Source organism: Chaetodon auriga, chromosome 21 (assembly GCF_051107435.1).
Source record: "Chaetodon auriga isolate fChaAug3 chromosome 21, fChaAug3.hap1, whole genome shotgun sequence".
NCBI classification, from domain to species: domain Eukaryota; kingdom Metazoa; phylum Chordata; class Actinopteri; order Chaetodontiformes; family Chaetodontidae; genus Chaetodon; species Chaetodon auriga.
This window is the reverse complement of record NC_135094.1, coordinates 10,805,536-10,824,797: the sequence shown is the minus strand read 5'-3', so window position 1 is coordinate 10,824,797 and position 19,262 is coordinate 10,805,536. Positions and strand designations below refer to the sequence as shown.

At 42.8% G+C, this 19,262-nt stretch overlaps 1 protein-coding gene across 1 annotated transcript; it reads right to left on the bottom strand.

The window, feature by feature from the left end:
- Positions 1 to 4,483: 4,483 nt before the first annotated feature.
- On the bottom strand, positions 4,484 to 18,389 carry LOC143340017 (cysteine-rich secretory protein LCCL domain-containing 1-like). The gene is made up of 15 exons (XM_076761602.1): positions 18,286 to 18,389; positions 17,359 to 17,719; positions 11,228 to 11,346; positions 10,261 to 10,393; positions 10,034 to 10,149; positions 9,726 to 9,826; positions 9,443 to 9,634; positions 8,724 to 8,784; positions 8,569 to 8,635; positions 8,237 to 8,367; positions 8,048 to 8,091; positions 7,855 to 7,927; positions 7,680 to 7,755; positions 7,209 to 7,342; positions 4,484 to 4,762 (listed from the first exon to the last, which is right to left on the bottom strand). The coding sequence occupies exons 2-15, from the start codon at positions 17,617 to 17,619 to the stop codon at positions 4,711 to 4,713; spliced, it is 1,560 nt and encodes a 519-aa protein (XP_076617717.1). The 5' UTR covers positions 17,620 to 17,719; positions 18,286 to 18,389; the 3' UTR covers positions 4,484 to 4,710.
- Between the last annotated feature and the right edge of the window lie 873 nt (positions 18,390 to 19,262).

Genomic DNA, 19,262 nt, shown 5'->3' with positions numbered 1-19,262 from the left:
AGTAAGATGAATGTACTTTCATCATTCTGTGCATACAGAGATGTCTGTGTACAAGCGGGAGGAAGACAATGAGAGACTGCACAACAGCCAACATGTAAATATGTAGATGCGCATTATTGTGTTTAGCATAATCTGTACGGAGAAATCCTGCCAGATGTTCTTAATTGGCTTTCCACTCACCTGAGTATACAAGAACAAAATAACCTCACAAGCCCCACAACTCAAGTTTCTTCATTTTCCAACAAACAAAGAACCCTTTCTCTTGGAAATCCTCATTTATTTGTGTTGGACTGAAAAAAGAGGCAGTGTTTGATCTGTTAAAGCCTCCTGCAATTAACCTGGTGCAACACAATCGCTGGGTCTGAATTGAGAGAGACATTGTGTAGCTGCTGGAACTTCACTTGTGTTTGTTCCACAAAGTGCGCCACTGAGGCTCACATTACAGATTATACCAGCAAACCATAACCATTCACATGAAGGTAACCATGAGTTTGACAGTATTAGGTCACGCTGCTCATGCCTCAAACAGTCCAAATGAGGGAACTATGCAACATATTTCTTTGCAGTTCTGGAAAAAACGAAAAAACAACCTGTTTTCAGTGCGGTTTAATTGAGGTTTAATTGTAGAGTAAGAAGCATGTAGTCATCCATTGCTGGCCCCTGATTGGCACATGTAAAGCATCAATTTAAACATTTGGTATTCCATTAGAATTCAACACCAGTTTCAATGCATGCTATAAGATTTTCAATTTCAGTCAAGCAGTCGGGTGGGTTGGTCACAGGAGAGCCAGTTGGTAATGAATGGTTATTATAAATCAAATGTCGAAGATTTGTCAGAGGGTTGTTTTAAAAGCGCAGAGGCCTAAAATAACTCAATAATTATATGAGTCACCTTGCCACTCAGGAAAAGCTTATTTTTTCTCCACCAAAGTACCCACTCCATCTTTGCAAAAACACATTCACAGTGTGGCTATGTACATGTAATATTTTTGGACCATGAGGGGAAAAAACCCACTCCCTGTCAAATTTTATGTTTTGTTCATCTGCCAAAGTAAAGGTTTGACAAGAAGGAACACAGTCATTACCACTGGCAACCATAGCTTTTCACCTCCGTGCTGACGGCTTCCCTGACTGCATCACTGTTATCTGATTCCCATCCAGCCATAGTAGGATAGGCAGCACAGACACAGCACATAAACAAACAGGTGAGTAAGTGAAAAAATACAATTAGACCCATATATACAGCACATGCACACACATATACAGCACAGAAAATGCAGTGGCATATACAAACTCTGTCTGCCTGCCTCTCTCTCTCCCTCTCCTCAGGTGAACGTAGTCTCTTTGACACAGTCTGCCAGTCTGCTGCCATGCAGCGCCACATTTAGCTCAGCAAGAAGCGCCAGACTGCAGCTGAGCAGAGCACAGTGAGGAGGTTATTAATGGCCTTCCTTATTTTAAACGACAGTCTGAAAACACTGGTGGCACCATGCAGACCCTGCTAGCTGCAAGCTTGTCTTTCATCCCATCTGTCTTCACGGCACTCTGTCTCCTTGGTCCTAATGGGCCTTTGGCTGTCGCTCTGTCAGTTTGCTCCTAATGCACCCTCGTCTGTCTGGTGGGTCGCATATGAAGGCACACAACAATCTATCACCATCAAGTGATGTGTTGCACCCCTTCCTTAATTATTTGAAGTCGTGCAGCATTTGTTTTTATCTAACAGTGTCCAGCTATGTTATAGAACTGCTCCTGGAAAGCTGGATTTTCATGACACGTGCACTGATTTTATGAACGCTGAATGTTAGGAGAAGATGGGAAATTCTGCAGATGGTATCTCAAAGTCATGCTCATGAAGGTGTCAGAGAATCAAAACTTCACGCTGTTTTCTCTAGCTTTCAGGTTATCTCTCTGCCCTTTCCTCTGTCCCCCACTTTCTCCCTTTCACTATCCTCCTCGTCCTCTTGCCTTTCATTCTTCAGAGCCCCTGAACGCCACCTATCACCACACCCCGCTGTGAATTTTGACACCTGTCTGATGTATGCCTCTCTTTCCTCTCACAGGACCTGGGTGCTCATGGACGGCCCATCAATCACTCTGCAGCCCCTTCTCCTACAGAGCTCAGCCAATCACAAGTGACTGGTCTAATCTGACATGATGTGTCATGTGAGTGCGGCCATGAATGTGGGAGCATGCACATGCACATGTATTTGAGGATGACTGATTGATGGTTGTTGCTTTATAGTGTGTGTTTCTGTGCAACTGTATGGTCTGTTGTGAACCTCCTGCAGACACACACGCAATTATCTCCCTTTTCCCATGGTCCAATAAGTTGTTTTCCACATGTTGTGAGGGTCAGTGTGCATGTAGCATGTAGTCTCCCACATGTGCAGCTGCAGAAAATGTAATTACTATTCCCACACTCATAAAAGCCATAGAAAAATCACTTAACAAGATTGCATGTGCAACATATTGTGTCGCATTGGTGTCACCGCGCCAGTAGCTGTATATTCCACCCATCATGTAAGATTTAGTAGCACTTGTCTGGGGAATAACAAAGACTGGCAGCTTGAGTCACAACCTATTGCAGCCCTGCAGACATCATAACACGGTCAGACATGGATATGGTGGAACCCATTACGGAGTGGTCATTTCGCCCCATTGCTGCTCAGAAGCAAATGAGGAGTGACGACTCCGCTCCCTGGTGACGAACTCGAGGAGGAAAGCTGGGACATTTAAAATCAAACATTTCCGCTCTCCAAGGTTTGAATGAATAACCGGTATGGATATTGGGAAGTGGGGTGCCACATCCCCAGAGACTTTCACGTCAGTAGTGCAGGCCTCTGCTGTGGAGCAATGGCTCTGGGGGATTGGGTTCAGTCTTCATCCAACCCACAAAACTTACCACTTCAGCGGCTCTCTGAGGTACTTTGATCTTTGCTGTTTTGGCTCTGCATGCTTATCCACTGGGTTAGAGCAAATGTGAAATGACTCATTGCCAATGAGGATTTAGGACAGATTGTCAGCTTTAATATGAGGGCATTATAACCCATATCAGATGAAGTGTTCAAGGACCACTGACAGCCTCCTGTGGATGTGGTTTCCCTGTTTCAGAGTGCCAATATTTGATCATTTTAAGATATGTTGTGTGCAGCTTTTTCATTTGTAGACTATTGAGAGAACATTTCCTGTCAAAGTCTGCAACTTCAAATACTCATCCCAGATTTATCTTTGACTGTGCCTGAGGTGAAATGAATCTGAGGCAGCATGGTGTTTGAGGCTGGGATAAAGCAGCACAAGTAAACATGCGTCTGAGTTACAATCACGTTACCTACAAGAAATCTTCAAGAATAGGAATACATATGAAACACCACCCTATCATCACAGATTTACAGCCGGAAATCTAAGCAAAATGTTATATTTCATGGAATTTCCAGTCTTGGAGCAGTGGCTCAAAAGGAGATACTTTAAGTGTTTTCAAATATTTATTATAGTATAGCACCATTGACATGTTAGATTTAAAGGTAGGTTGAACTGCAGTGCATTAAATATTGAATATGATAATAAAACCCAGTAATAATATATTGAGCTATATGCAATTTTAAGTGTATATAGACAAAATGTAAAAATGTCTTTTGCAACAGCATCTGAGAATTATTACATTGACTTTAAGCGAGAGAGAATTGTGGTGGTTGTAATATTTTATTGCAAAATGGACTTTTCCTAACAACTTGAGGTAGGAAAATACATATAATGAGAAACAGTGCCAAAAATACATTTAATTGTCCATTATACTGATTGCAGCTTGAAAGAAAGCTGAGAGCTGGTAAAATATGAACAGATATATGTTAAAAATCACCATTCCCCTACATAGTGTATGAAATGAAACTGTTGCATAGTATTACTTTATCAATAACAAAGGGAGATGAATAGACATGACCTGAAAACATCTTTGGGGTAGCGACATCCAGTAAAATGCGACGCACGATGAAGTCGAGCACATAGGTTTTGTTTAGAGAATGACAGCTCTGAGGGATGAGTGTACTTCCCGACCTGCGGGGAGTTTTAACTGAACCACATTATCTGGAAAAACAACCAAACAAACAAAACCCATCACACTGGCAATTACAAACACAATACAAAAAACATATAGCAGCATCCTTTATAAATCATATTGATATAAAGCATAATCATATAAAAATAAATGCATAACAATTTGTTCCTCGATCATTACAAAAGTACAAAATATGAGAAGAAACCTCTCCAGAGCACCAGTAAAAATGTGCCAGACTTAATACAACAAAAATGATATTCATCCTTAAGTGCCATTATAATGTTATAGGATTTCTACAATCAGTACTCATACACAGCTATTTGTTTAAAAGGCAAGGCAATGGCACACAGACAAAACATGTGTAATACTATTAACAAATATGTACAAGCTAAATATTCTGAGATATTTACAGTTCATACAATTTCCCGCCAAAGATGACAAAATGAAAACGCCATGCGTGTGAGTACTGACAGTTTCTCATTGTGTATGTGTCAAGTTTTTGTTGCTGGGTTTACGCTGTCATGGAGATGACCTGTAACCCCTGAAATGTAGCAAAGCCAGAAACATTTCAGTCATTGAGTTTGACAACAGGGCTTGATTACCGCCTATTCAGCAGCCCAAGTGCGCTTTCTGTTTGGCGAAGCCGCCCTCTGGGGCACTCAAATCACAGCAAACACCCGGAACGCCTTCCCTCCAGGAGGGTTTTGAAGGCTGTAGGGAAGCGAGAAACAAGAGGGAGAGTCAGTCTGGGTGCGGCATGTGTCAGATACAGAACATGTCCCAGCCTTTTGCAGAGAGACATAGATGACATACACACACAAACAGATAGACTTCAGGTTTTACAGAGAAACATCCACGTCAGTGTGCTGTCTGACACTCTGATGACAGATAGGACACAAACAGATAGAGGTTGAAGCTCCCTGAGAAAACAGATAAACCACGCATTTTTACACAAACACAGGGGACTTCATGTGTTAATCTAACACAGACAGACATGTTGTGAAGTTAAAGGAGACAGATAAATGATGGGCAGATACTAGCAGACGTCAGGCATCTCAGCAGAGTGACAAAGATAAATGCGGTGGAGAGAGACGAGGGAGGAGAGGACAGCGAGAGAGAGGGAAGACCACAGAATAAATGAGACTGTGTGTGTGTGTTTGTCCTCTACGCAGGTCATGTTAACAATAGCCATTCTGCAGACGACAGAACAATCCAAAGTTGGTGCAATTTAATATCTCTAAAGAACTAGACCAGACCGCGCAGTATGTGGGTCACTTAAGCTTTAAACAGAGGCTGGTACGGACCTGTAACCTTAATGCTGTACAGCATGGATTCAACAAATGCTCTCACTTTATTAGCATCAGCAAAAGCCTTTATCCTCGGCAATTGCAAGCTCCCTTCTCTGTTAACAGTTAACATGTTATTCCCTGTCAGTCACTGAGGACTCATTAAGGAGGAAGATTATAACAAACATCTACCTAACAGCGAGAAAAATAGGCTCTCTAGTCTAATCATTCCAAAGTTGTCACTAAAATCTTGGCTCACTTCACTCAGAGAGAGACATTACAACCTCCAAGATAGGTACATATTTGACTCTGTATAGATTTGCGTTGGCAAGGTATTTTATTGCCTGGCTTAAGCTTCTTAACATTCCAATAGCTACTGTACAAACCAATGATGTCTCTTGTTTCCTACTTTGTGTTAATCGGTGGTGCTAGACAAGGTTGTCTATTTTCAAGTAGTAATTAAAAATGGATACAAGTAAAAATATACCTCTATGCTGACAATACAGTGCTCTATTTGCATACCTCCTATTTCCTGATTGAGGCTATTTATACTGCACATTTGGTGCTGTCTTTGACGATGAGTATTATATTAAGTAAGTTAACTGTTCCCTGTAACATTGCTATTAAGAGTGTAAAGATGGATGTGTATGTGGATGTGTACATTTATTTTACCTTTTTTAATATTATGAGATGTAATGTGGCTGTGCGATTGCAGACCTACTTCCGAATATAACAAGTTTTAATGTGCCTAAGACTCATTATCATCGGTTATTTCTGATGATAATGAGAATAACTTTCATACAATTTACTTAACTTCCACCTAAACCTAACTTGACAATGCTCAGGCTAAAAGTCGCCCCCATTCTTCATGACCTGATTATCACTTCTGTGCATTCTGCACCATGTTTGTTGAGACAGTAGCTGGAGGTTGATTTGAAATTCATGTTTTCAGATAAGAAAAACTGGAAAGTCTTACACATAATCCATTCTTCTCCACATGCTCTTTTGACAGACTTATCTGGCTTAGGGTTATACACCATTGTGGTTGGACGAAGCTAAACCTGTCGAAAATGTAACCTTATATTGATCCCCTTTGTTTTAGATGCTGGCCGGGTTCCTGTTCCTCAATGGATATACTTTGGCTCTTTCACTGCTTTGCGTTCTTATTTGTTTTTTTTGTTTTTTTTATCTGAGCCACTACATTAAACTTTAGACCCTTGCCTGCTGATTGCCCCTTTTGACTTACTACCAAAAAACAAACCCCTCCTTGAACTGCATTAAGATGCACTCATCCTCTCTGCACTAATTGCTAAGCAATTAATTATTTTAAACTAGACGCATGCTAATCACCCTCCCGTGCGCACTGCATGAGAGATGTAACGAACTGCCTGCATCTTGAAAAGATTAGGTCCACATGGGAGGGCAGAGTGAATAAATTTCTCTCTACCTGAGAGCCATTGATTTCTCATTCCTCCTCTCTGAGCCCCAGCAAATTAACCCTTCACTTTCCAAACAAGTTGTAAGACAGGATGCCGACAAGGACCAGTGATCTTCTTAAATAAGCAATTCTATGACAGTATGCTCGACATCTCTGGGGGTTTATTTGAGTGTGTTTTTTTACACTTTATTTTTATTTTCCATTTATTGTATTGTATTGAAATGTAATACTTTTGCGTTCTAATTTATAGAACTGCTGTTTCAATCAATATAAGGAACCACTATTTTCAGTTGATAGGTTTTACTATAAATGTGAAGCTTTTGTTTTTTTCCTTATTTTCCTTACAAATTGCACATGATACCCACACTTGCAGGACTCACATTAGCCAGGTCAGTTTGGCTATTTATAGAATATATTTATAGATTATATATACCTCTCTGAGAAAATGCCATTTTGATACGAAGCAATGTAGTGTTTCCGCTTGTCCACTGGCATCACATCAATGTAACCACCCACATCATTCCTGATTACTCCAGCGTGGACCGCTGATCGGCAGACACTGGACTTCTACAGAGGGATGCAAGAGGAAAAGTAACACCACTGTGTCATTTCAGTGTGGAAATACATGAAAAACATTGATGAACCCAGTTTTGAATCAGCTTCTAAAAGCAGCACAGTCGCCAGAATAAAACATTAGCATTATATATTTCCACACACCATGGATATGTGAAATTTGTACGTTTCATATGTATCATATCAACATTCTAACAGACCACAACCACAGTACTGTCACAAAATAAAAATTAATATTGAAACATCGAGAAACATAAAGTGTCAACACATGGTTTATATATACCATGCAAACATTTATTCTGGTGACTGGGTTGCTACAAGAGGGACTTACATCAGAGTATATTCTGGTACCGATTACTCTGGATATGTGAGGATTCTCTTCTAAACAGTTTCTCGGGCAGTATAACCTAAAAAGAGAACAGGTGGACATCCCGACTTGAATGTTTATGAGGCTGTAGAAATAAAGTTATGAAAAAGACTGACATGTAGGCAGGCAAGGTTCATACCTTGGACAATGCTTTGCAGGCTTTTGATATGGACACAGCTGTGCAACTGTGGTTTCACATGTGATGGCTTTGACTGCAAGAAATAATTACAGCGAGCGTCAACAAACACAGTTGCAGCAGAGCTTATTATGAGTAATTTAATATAAAATGTGACCTATCTGTAATTATAATGTCACATTATTGTCAGACTTACCTGCCACTCTGGAAACTGTGAAGGAATTAGCACTTTGGTATTTTCTGTCAAGAGGAAACATTTTTACATTGTACATTATTACACTGACTACATTATTTTCACTTATTGAGAGTATATTGTACCAACGCTGCTATCAAATACCATCAGAATAAATTCATGGTGATATTATTTCTAATGCTATTGTCTTACCCTACAGACTGGACTCCGCTCTTGTTGGATTTGATGAAAAAGTCTTTTCTGCCTTGTCTTGTTACATCCATCCATCCTCCGTCATTATCTATGACACCAGCATGTAGGCCAGCTCTGCAGACGCTGGATTGCTGCAAACAGAGCATTTAATTTACAACATCATTTACATTACAGGCCTTTTGCTGATGCAGTTATAGCACTTCAATATCTTGCTCAAGGACACTGTGACAGGACGCACAGCTGCTCGTTGGCATAATGCTGATCAATGTAAGAAAGGAACCTACCAAGTAGCACTACATCATTTAGGTTACTAAACTTCATTGTGTACTCACCATTTCATAGTATACTGTCCCAACTACTTTTCCTGTAGCATCAAGGCACCCAGCAGGGCACTCATATCTGTGGATAAATAAAGGAAAAATAAGATGAAATGCACAGTAAACTCCATTTGCATTGTTGCTTTTACCATATTTCATCTTAACTGTACCTATTACATGGTGTTCCTTTACACTGATCTCGAAGCTTGGTGTCACAGGTCACAAGCTGAGCTGAAAAACACACACATAAAGGCCTTTAAGTGCTCGTACAAGAACCAACAGGCATGAAATGAATGCAGACGACTAGTTTCTAAAAGCCTGAGTTGAGTGAAATCCAATGAAGGCTATTGTTGTGATGCTACAAGAACTGAAAAGAAGAATTCCTGCCACAAGGTTCAGGGTGGTCAGCAATACTAGAGGAAGTGTCTCAGCTTACAAGAACAGGCCCCTTTGCACTGCAGAGAGGAAGCCATTTAAAAACCACAGCGAGCCCCTCTCACCCCTCAACCCATCTCAGCCGGCCAAAAGCAAACACACACTCTGGGGATCGTGCTAAAATAGACCTCCCTCCCTGCTCCAAAGAGTGACTTGCAATATTAAGTACACTCCAGAAACTGTCAAGGTTAATCAGGGAGATGACAGATAAAGGCTACAGAACATCAAGGCAATTTAAGATAAATTGCAAGAAAAATATTTCCGGTCAAGGTCTATTGTTTGCGCTTGTTATCCACAATTGCTTGTTCAACACTGAGCAGGCAGCGATTCACAAATTCTCGTTTTGACCCAATTTTACTTCTTGCCACTCTCCTCCCAACTCTAAAACAAATCCTACACCCCCCCATTTTGAGATGAAACTAGATCCAGAATAAACAGTTAAATGGCAGCTTACACATCTGCTGTGTGTTCACCACTTCATTCTTCTGCAGGTCCTCTGTGGGGGGCTTGGTGGAGGTCGGAGCGGGAAGACTTGGAAGCTCAGGTTTGGAGGCCCTCGGCCGGGGCTTCTGTGGAGAACGGGGGGCCTCCGGCTCAATGAAGTTGTTTTCTTCCGTTTCCTCTTGTGGAGGGTTGGAGCTGTCATCTTCAAGTAAAGTTAAAAAAAACAGGGTATAGTAAGTAATGTTTTCCTCAGGCTTTCTTACTCTGTCCTTCTTTATTTTTCCTGAGCATACCTTTGTAGCAGAGGTTGTCCTTGCAGCCTCCGCCATAGCTGGGAGGACAGGCAGAGCACGGGGTCCCATGTTTGTAAGGCGAATGGCCCCACCAGTTTCCCCTGTACAGGTCATACAATAAGCAGGGTTTACGAAACAGCTCACATACTACTTGAGAAAAACTTGACAAGTGACAACACTTTCAAAATTAGTCACAAATGACTTTGCCACATCAAAATGACACAAGAGCACATTTAGGATTCTTGTCCTCTTGCAGCTTGTGTATCAGTCATGCAGCTGTGAAAGAACATGACAAGGAATGTGCTTACTTTGGTGAATAGTTGCAGACGAGATAGACGGCTTTGGCCCAAATCTGTCCCCACACATTCATGTTGTAACACAAGTTGATGGCACAGCCAATGCGACTGCTGGTGGCCCAAACCAGCTGCAAAAGGGTGACAAGACAGATCATGAAAAACTGATTACAAAGTCTGTGATCAATAAAGGATAACGTCTCCAAAATCCTGATGAAACAGTATGATCCAGACCTAGTTACCTGTGTGTAATGTGTACAAACAGGGCCAGAGCATCTGAAGGGGCAATAGGGGTTACACTCCTGAGGGTAAGGGAAGGTGTAGTCTTTCACTTCATCATACCAGGCCTGCACATGGAACGTGGGTGGACGATACCTGGAGAAATGAGTAAGCATACCTGTGATGACAATGTTTCAAAAAACATTTCTAGTCCTCTGTTGGTGTAGGAGTTGGTATTATGCATCAAAGCTACCCACATGCATACACATGATACCCATACAGTAGGTGACCTTTAAGCATTAGAATATATTTAAATAACTGTCAAGTTATTAGTGCAAAGCAAAGCAGCTCTTGTCAGTGTAAATGGTGAATTAACGTTCACATGTAGTTTATGAATATTCTTCTAAGCATTTCGGAGATGCAGGTGGTAGCAAAAGAGACAATATAGAGCAAGCATGTCATGACTTCAAAATATGGTCTGACAGGGTGGCTCAAGAGTTAGCACCCATCAGGCATCTGGCAATCAAGCACTCTGGATAAATTGCAGTAACCAAGGATTGACAGTGATTTGGCACCAGGTGTTGTGAGTTAATCTCATTAGAATCAAATGGACATCTTGACTGTGATGGGATGTGATTAGATGTGGAACAAGAGTCTCTTATGTGAAGCAGTGCTATTTTCAGATGCTCTACGGGGAAATGAGCAAACAAATGAACATATGTAACAGAGGCTGTGTGATTCCACGTAGGGGCGCATGTCAAGTCAGTAAATGATGCTGGTATAGCTGTGTAACTTTGTTTTCATGAGAGATATGCCCAAAATATGTTGTTTAGCGCTCCCCACAAATGTAGCAAATTCATATTAGTATATGTGCAGTATGTTCAAGGGTCACTAGCCTGTCAGATGTTAAACTTTAAAGACCGATTTTTACTTTTACCGATTTTTAAAGTCTATATACGCAGAAACTGTGCGCACTGAGTTCTTGTTTACCTTCCCCAGTGTGCTCCCAGGTTCTGTCCGATCTGTGGCAGCAAACCGGCAGGACCGTGCTCCCACAGGCAGGTCTCTGCCCACTCCTCTGCTGTACGCTCCAGCTCTGTGTCCCACACCTGCACAAGAGAAGAAGTGGAAAAACACTATGAAGTACTTTTCTGGATTTTATTTCACAAGAAGTGGAAATCCACTGCAATATAAAGTGTTGCTACTAATGGGCCATAAGATATAGCAATGTCAGGGCATAGAAGAGCTAATGAGTAACTGGAGATATTCAGTGCCTTACAGGGTTTGTTCAGCTGTCACCAATGTGATGTGAGGCAGTATTCAAACACACACTGAACTAGGATTACTTATGGTAAGTCATAGGGACTAAGAGCTGCTACGGCTAAGTAACTGTGCTAATCTCCAAACTAAATGCAGAACTATGTTGATGTGTTGCTGCTGCTGTGTAAAGAGCTTTTAGACTTTCTTATTGCTGCTCAGCTGATTTTCCCCAGATGGGTTTTCCCGTAAGATTGGGTGTTATTCAAAAAAATGCAAAAGCTGTTTTTCCTTAAGAAATACCTTCCATATGTCTCTGGTGAAATGTCTGGGTGCAAGCTTTTGTTTCACTTCACCTCTCACTGAATTGCCCTCTCAGTTAAGTTTGGCTCTGGTTGGATACTAAGGGATCATATTCCCATTTTAGGGTTTTCTGGGAATGCAAAGAGTGTCCTTCCTCTCTGCTGACCTACATTCTGCCATAAAAAAAAAAAAAAGTTAGAAAAACACCAGCTGTAATTCCACTGAAGGACACTGCATGTTCCTCTAATTGCACACCTTCACTTTCACCTTCAACGTGGGATATCTAATGTAACAGGTTTCTATGAGAAAGTCAATTAGTTTGCGTGTGTGTGTGCATAAATGTGTGTTTGTGTGCAAGCACATGCGTTAGTGTACCGGCGGAGGTGTCAGAAGCTTTCACATTTCACACGTTGGGCCCTGGAAGTCATAGCTTACACTCATTGAAATCTCATCCAATAACAGGCACTCAAATAACTCCCCTGCTTCCACCACCTTCCTCCTCCATCGTCCATCACCCACTTTCAGTCCCACCAGAAACAACCACTGTTCTCTGCATTACTCCCGAAACACACACCTACCTAACAACAGGATGTCTGGCAGTGCTGCAAATTAACTCTTAACTCTGAGCAGTTTCTTCAGCGCTTTCTGGGAATCCTGTTGGCTGTTGAGAGGACGTATTTGTTTAAATCAACACCGCCAAAGTAATATTGACGGACTCCGCCGCGATCGCACAGTGTTATGTCAGATTTCAACACTGAGCCTTGTAGAAATGTTAAATGACTGGCATAATAGAACAAATAAACAGTTGGAGGTGTGGAGTATATGTTTCATTCATCTCTACACCTGCAGAGAGGCAGCGAATCAGTGTTACAGTAACCTCATCTGTAGTTGCCTGTGGTCCATCTTGCACAATGAGGCCAAATGATGACTGACAGAGCCAGGACCGAAACAGGAACGAGAATGTATTTGCCTGAAACTCTATCTCTGCTCAGAAATTACCTCCACTGGCAGTGAGCTGCAAATAAATGTCAGTATTGTCATATCTGTTTTGTAATCCCTGGTTGTGCTTTTATTCTGAAACAGACACACTGAGGAGAGGAGATTTAAACCTGGTCATCCTCAGTAGAGAAAGCATTTCAGTTACAACCTTGATTCCTATCTACGTCATTTTCCTCTTTGACCTCCTTGCATGGAAAAAATAATCAATGTGCTCACTGATAAGCAGGCTAAGAACATGCTGCATTGAGCTGTAACTGCCAAACCATCTGCAAACCACAGCACATAGGACATTCTGTACTTGAACGAGGTCAACACAATGTTTTTGACCATTTATAGATGGTTATGGGTTGGAAAACATTTAGCCGTGGCCACAACTATAGGAGGTCTCAAGCCAAAGCTGACCAAAACTCTGGCTGCAGTGTCTTGTGGGGAAAGTTGCTGATTATGGTTTCTAGCACAAAGACATGATTTGCGATGCTCTTGAAGCTCGTCTTATATAATAATAAATAAGCAGCACCCAGCAGAGATGGCAGCCTCAGAAAGTGTCGACGGAGACACATATTTTTCAGCTGCTGAACCTGGTACAGAGTGCAGCCGGCTTCTCAAGCTGCTGTTGTTTGCACAGTTAGCCCAGCAGGGGAGGCTTCATAACCAAGGGCCCCCCGTCACCCACCACCCACCCTGGCCGCACTTCTGCTGGGGCCCGTAAAGAAAAACACCTCCCCTGCTAAAATCTTTCAGCGCTGTGCACATGGCATTGTGTATTTCGCTTAACACTTCATTTGCAGCTGGGGTTTTGTTTTTTTTTTCTCTCTTCCTTGGTCATCTGGTTGCATTCCAGAGGGGACTTCCTTTGCAAGTTTAGGTTTCCTGCTCATAATCAATGGTGCATGCAGAGAAATACTGAAAAGGCAGAGGCTAGATATGGGAAGGAAAGGAAGCTGAGAAAGGCAGCGAAAGTGATCAACGGTGGAAAACACTGAACATGACATTCAGGAAAAGTGTGTGTTTTAATGTGTGTATGTCAAATTGCCTCCCCAAACTACTACTGTAATGTCCCACAGCAATATACAGTGCACAATGTTTCTTGCAGTGCATTCCATCCCACATCAACTCACATCAGAGGTCCTGAGGCTGACCATTGTCTGAATTTAGTCAACCAGAGAGAACCATTATCTCCCATTATCATATTATAACAGAAACATAGTTAGACCAGTACCGCATAGCCAATTACTGTAGGCTTGATTGAACGGGAAGCTGTCTCACTTAATCAGCAGTGAGCTTTCTGATAGTTTGGAAATGATTTAAAAAAGTCTAACTACCAATATTATTACCCATAAACAACTAGAGATCACTACCAGAGTAGCTGAAGAAGAAGGCCTTTCTGAGCCCCGTTGGCACAGGCAACTCCAGAGTCAGCACAGAATCATCAACAGAACAAAGGAGCTGCAGCTGCAGCACAGGAATCACAGCAGTGAAAACCCAGGTATGAGGGAGCCTGTTACAAAGGATGACTTTGGAGTGGCCTCACAGACGTTTTAGAATAAGTGGGTGAGTCAGTAAAGAAAGGCAAGACTTGCCATCTGGACAGCATGCAGAACTATAAGATTCAAATCTGATCAATGTCAAACAGGGGTATGTCCTTGGCGCATCTTCACTCCTGGAACCACTAGGTGTTTTCCAAGAGTGAGGGTGAGAGGAGGACAAGAAAAGAAGAAAGCAGGAAAGCCTCAGGTAGAGGGCATTGTCCTCATTTAACACAGGTAATTGTGGGATCATTGGAATTTGCTAATTCAATCTAAATGTGTTGTGCAAAGTTTTACAGCCACGCTGCCTGAAGTATTCTTGGAAGGTGCCATTGCAAGCTATTCATTGTGAGTACATTTGGAGCAAGAGCTATGTTTACATTCTTGGCATTACATCAAGCAGGATCAGTGTGGGCACTGGACTCCCACAAGCGTACGCCTTGTTGCCTCTCCTGTTTGTGATATTGGTGGACAGGATACAGCCAGCGCAGGTGAGGCCCGGAGAGTCTCCAGCTTTGTGACATTAGGGTGGCATCTCTGCTATTTTGGGATAATGTTCTTCAGGCTTCACTGGAGCGTGACCTTGACTGAAACACTCTTAGGCAACAGCAAGCGATTTGGAAGGAACAACGTTTTTTCATACTATGGTATTCAGCTGAAGAGAAGCCAGTGGACTTCCCTTCCCTTTGGAGGTTTTCTGGGTGTAACCAGCTGACAGACCTGGGGGAAAACCCCAAGACACACTGGAGACATTCAATCTCCCAGCTGGCCTGTTAGCTCTGAGGTAATCTGCAGGAAAAGCTGCAGAAAGTTGCCAGGATACAAGCTGTTTGAACGTTAATCTTTTTGCCACTGGAGTCTGATAATGACTCTGTAAATTCAGTCATTCAATTTTATCAATCTGAACCAGTGTTTCCTAACATCCAAGCTGTGTAAACACTGCTTCGCATGCTTATACACATTACCATAATTAAACATCTTGGATGAAGTTAATTCAAGGCAAATTTTTAGACTAGGCCTTAATTATTGTTTGATTGGACAGCCACATAATGAATTAAAATGACCAGCACGTGCAGCACAGAGAGAAAGCTGTCAATACAGCTCTATCTTAAACCACTACCATCGCTGCCACCTCAGACCTGAGTGCAGCCCAGCAAAGCCAAGTTAAACATCAAGGCAGGTGGGGCCCTTTCTCCCATGATGCCATCTGTTTGTCTTGCAGCGCTTCAAACACTGACACTTCTCTGTTTATACCCATGGGTCAACATTTGAGTGAGAGGCAGAACCGCTGTCGCCCTACTGAAGGTGCACTGAAGCTTTGTTGATCGCTACGGAGTGTGAATGCTTATCCGGGGAATTTTTTGGGCCTCTGTGTTGGATAATGACAGAATGGGAACGGAGCCACAGGGATAAGGGAGAGGGAGGCAGAGAGAGAGGGCAAGAGAAGGAAATAGATGAAGGGGGAGGAAAGAGGGGGATTTGAATTGATGTTATCTCTTAGTCTCTGTGATGATTGCCACAGAGGGTCAGCAGGGTTATGGTTTAATACAATGGCAGACAATAACAGAGCTGATGGGCCAATGGCTACGTAGGTGGGCAAGGATATTTGTGTGTGTGTGTGAGAGAGTGTGTGTGCATCTGCATGCATGAGTGTGTAGGGAGAGCAGGGGAGCATGTCTATGAAGTCTTCCAGTACAGTGAAGCTGTGAGGTTTCTGAAAGGTGACAGCAGTTCAACACAGACGGCAGGAAAATCGGAGCAATATGGAGCCTCTTTCAAAATAAAGCGCAGAAAATCACTGAAAATCCAGTCAACATGTGACCTGAACTGTTTCTTGCCTGAATGATATTGACAGCACGATTTCAGCACGTACCCTTACAACAAGTCATTGTCTCGTTTTACTTCCTTCCAAACGTGTCCATCTTCATTTTCTCACTGCCTCCCTCTTCTCCTTTTCTATGTGCAAAATATCCTTTATCATTTTTATTTACCCACTGCACTCCTTGCTTGCTTTCACTCTCTTTCTCTCACCTCACGTCCTCTTGTTGCATGCCTTTCTATATTTCACCCCTGGGTGCCCCTGCAGCTAAAAAAACCAGCCAACTGTAACAGGAGACAGTAGAAAGGAGCTGTGTGCTGCTGGCTCAGCATTTCTCCACTAGAGTGTGCCTCAACCAGAGGCCTGCCAGGCAGAGTGGTGCTTTCACTCACGTACATGTGCACACACACACACACACACACACACACACACACACACACACACACAAGGGGTCCTCAAGTCCAACCTCTCAATTATACAATTACACAGTCCAGCAATTGCCCCCAGCAGGAACTGTTTATTTGCCTTCACCACAGAATAATACAGCCTTTTGTTCTGTCGCTCCTTAAGTGGAGATGAAAAGATGATAAACCATCATTAGCTTCTGCACACCGTATTGATTTTTAACCTCCTAAGTACTGTTGGTGGCAACGCTCTGTGGCAGTCAAGCAGTGCCTACACATGTGTGGTGCATTTGGAAAAGCTCCACATCTGTGGAGCGCCGACTTGCAGAAGGTGTGCCTGTGTGTGTATGTGTGTGTTTAGTGGGGGGTAGACAGCTGGTAAAACAAGCCCCGGTGCCGTGCTCTGATTCTAATTGCACTGTGAAAAGTGATCTGGCGCTGTACACACACGTGATGGCCAAAGGAGTCTCTAAGTCAAACAAATCTCTTAGCACGAGTAACAAAAAGAAGGCAGTAGTAATGTGATCATTGGCAAGTTGGTGGAATTCTTCTCTTCTGGCAAAACAATCAAAGTCACATGGGTACAGACTTGTGTGTGCACTCATGTGTGTGTGAGTGGGGGGGGCAAGTGTGAAGGTGCTTAGATGTTGGCATGCTGCTTGTGTGTGAGCCAAGTGGGACAAGTGCCAGCCGGTCTGGTGACGGGTTCAGTTCACTAAGCTATATGGTCCACAAGTGTACAAGACTCTTAGGGAGTTCAAAATGGGGTCAAAGCGTTTGAACAAATATAGACTGAATCCTCCATCCACCTACCATGTACTCCATGTTGGAAGAAGGAGGGTACACCTGGCCTCTGAGTTTGTTGTGAAGGTCCAGGATGAGCTGAGCATCGCTGTCGGTAATGGCCCTCTTCCCCCTATGCTTGGCCTCCCACCAGTCACCCTGCTCATCCATATACTTGTCCAGAATCTGCTCCCAGCCGGTGGAGTTTGGAAGCATCACCATGGAGGTGGCCGTCTGGAGGAGCAGGAGCAGAGACACGCCCCTCAGCCAGTGCGGCGATACATGCCTCATCCTGGTAAGTGCTGGAGAAAGTGATGGTGGTGATCCTCTCAAATGCAGGCAGGACAGATGGGGGAGCGGGCCAGCAAAGAAAGACACTCTACAACGTGAGCTGGCAAAGGAGCCGAGAGCAGAAAGCAACAGAGGATTATTGGAAGGGCTGGAATCGGTGTTCTGTATCAAACTCGCTGAATAACTTGAGTCAGTATTGAACTTGGTGAGGACAGTGTATTGGCTTGCAGACACTTGGTCTGATGCAGTGTCACGGCCTCATGAGGTTCAGTGGGGGTAAGCTGGCAGACGGGGGAGATGACTACTGAAAGTGTGGATTAAAGAAATCACTGCTAGAATTGACTTTTTTGTTCCTGAATTCAAAAAAAGGAAAGACATCTTGAGAGCTGTTCAACATATTGCATCCTGCATTTCAAATCACATTAGGCACTACAGCTGTAATAAATGTACTTAAGTGCACAGAATGATGCATAATGTCACTGATGCATTCACAGTACTGTATGAGTACATAACCGTATGCTTTGCGTTGAACGTATTGGTATGCGTGCTCAATGCTGACAGAGGCTAATTAAAGGTGCCAATACCTAATGGAAACTGTGAAGAGTAATGCATATTGAAACAGACATGGAGTGTTGTGATTTAATGTAGACTTTGGAAATAATTTACCTTTAATGAATTGGAATGCAGCCCGCTCCTTGAGCTCCTGACAGAGATCTGGCTGTGAGAAAACTTCAGCAGCGAGAAGAAGAAGAGAAAAATCCGCCTTCAAAGTAAAGTTGCAGAGCTCAGGTGGAGCGGTGATGACTGTCGCCGGCTGCCATGTGACATAAATCAAAGACGTGATGCTTCACTCCGTTTTCATCAGGTTGGGGGGAAAGAGAGTTTGGCTCTTTCTTCTTTCGGGATTCTTGCACCAAAGGCGCTAAAGCATCACTTATCCACATTTTATCCTCAACTTGGCTGCGCTTCGGCAGTGCCGCCTCTGACCACGCCTCTGCAAACGGTTGGAAACGGCCCACTCCTGATCATGCCCAGAGCTCTGCGCGCACCCGGGGTCGTGCGTCTATACAGTATAGCGTGTAAGTGCGATCTTGTTTTTTCTCCAGTGTTGTGCTGAGCAAGTTAAAAAGTCACAGAAAGTCACCCAGCACTGACAACTTTATAATATTCCTGCAGAGACTTTTATTATTTACTGTGCTCAATACTCACTCTACTGACTTATTGATTATGGTACTATCTTCAATATGCCTCTATGATCTTCCAAAGTATTATAAGACTTATGTTTTTCCGATGATATTTCTACCTTATATAGGATTTCTGTCATTTCTCTGTTTATCCAGGTTTGTTGGCTGACTGTTGCCTTCTTACCTGGTGACTTACTTTGGTCAAAAACATATTAATTTAAACCAGTCTCCTCTGTGGTGCCTGGCAGCAAAAGTGGCCCCATTCTCCCAAGTCTAACTGTTCACAGGTGACTCCTTGGGGGGATTAAAACACAAACCAACTCTTTGTTAATTCCAAACCCTGAACTTGTCGTCACTGTTTCCCCTCCTGCTTCAACACAGTGCAAATTCCATAATGGAAACAGGCAGGTTTTGTCTTTTGTCATCTGGTCATTTTCACTGGGAGCTGTGGCACATGTG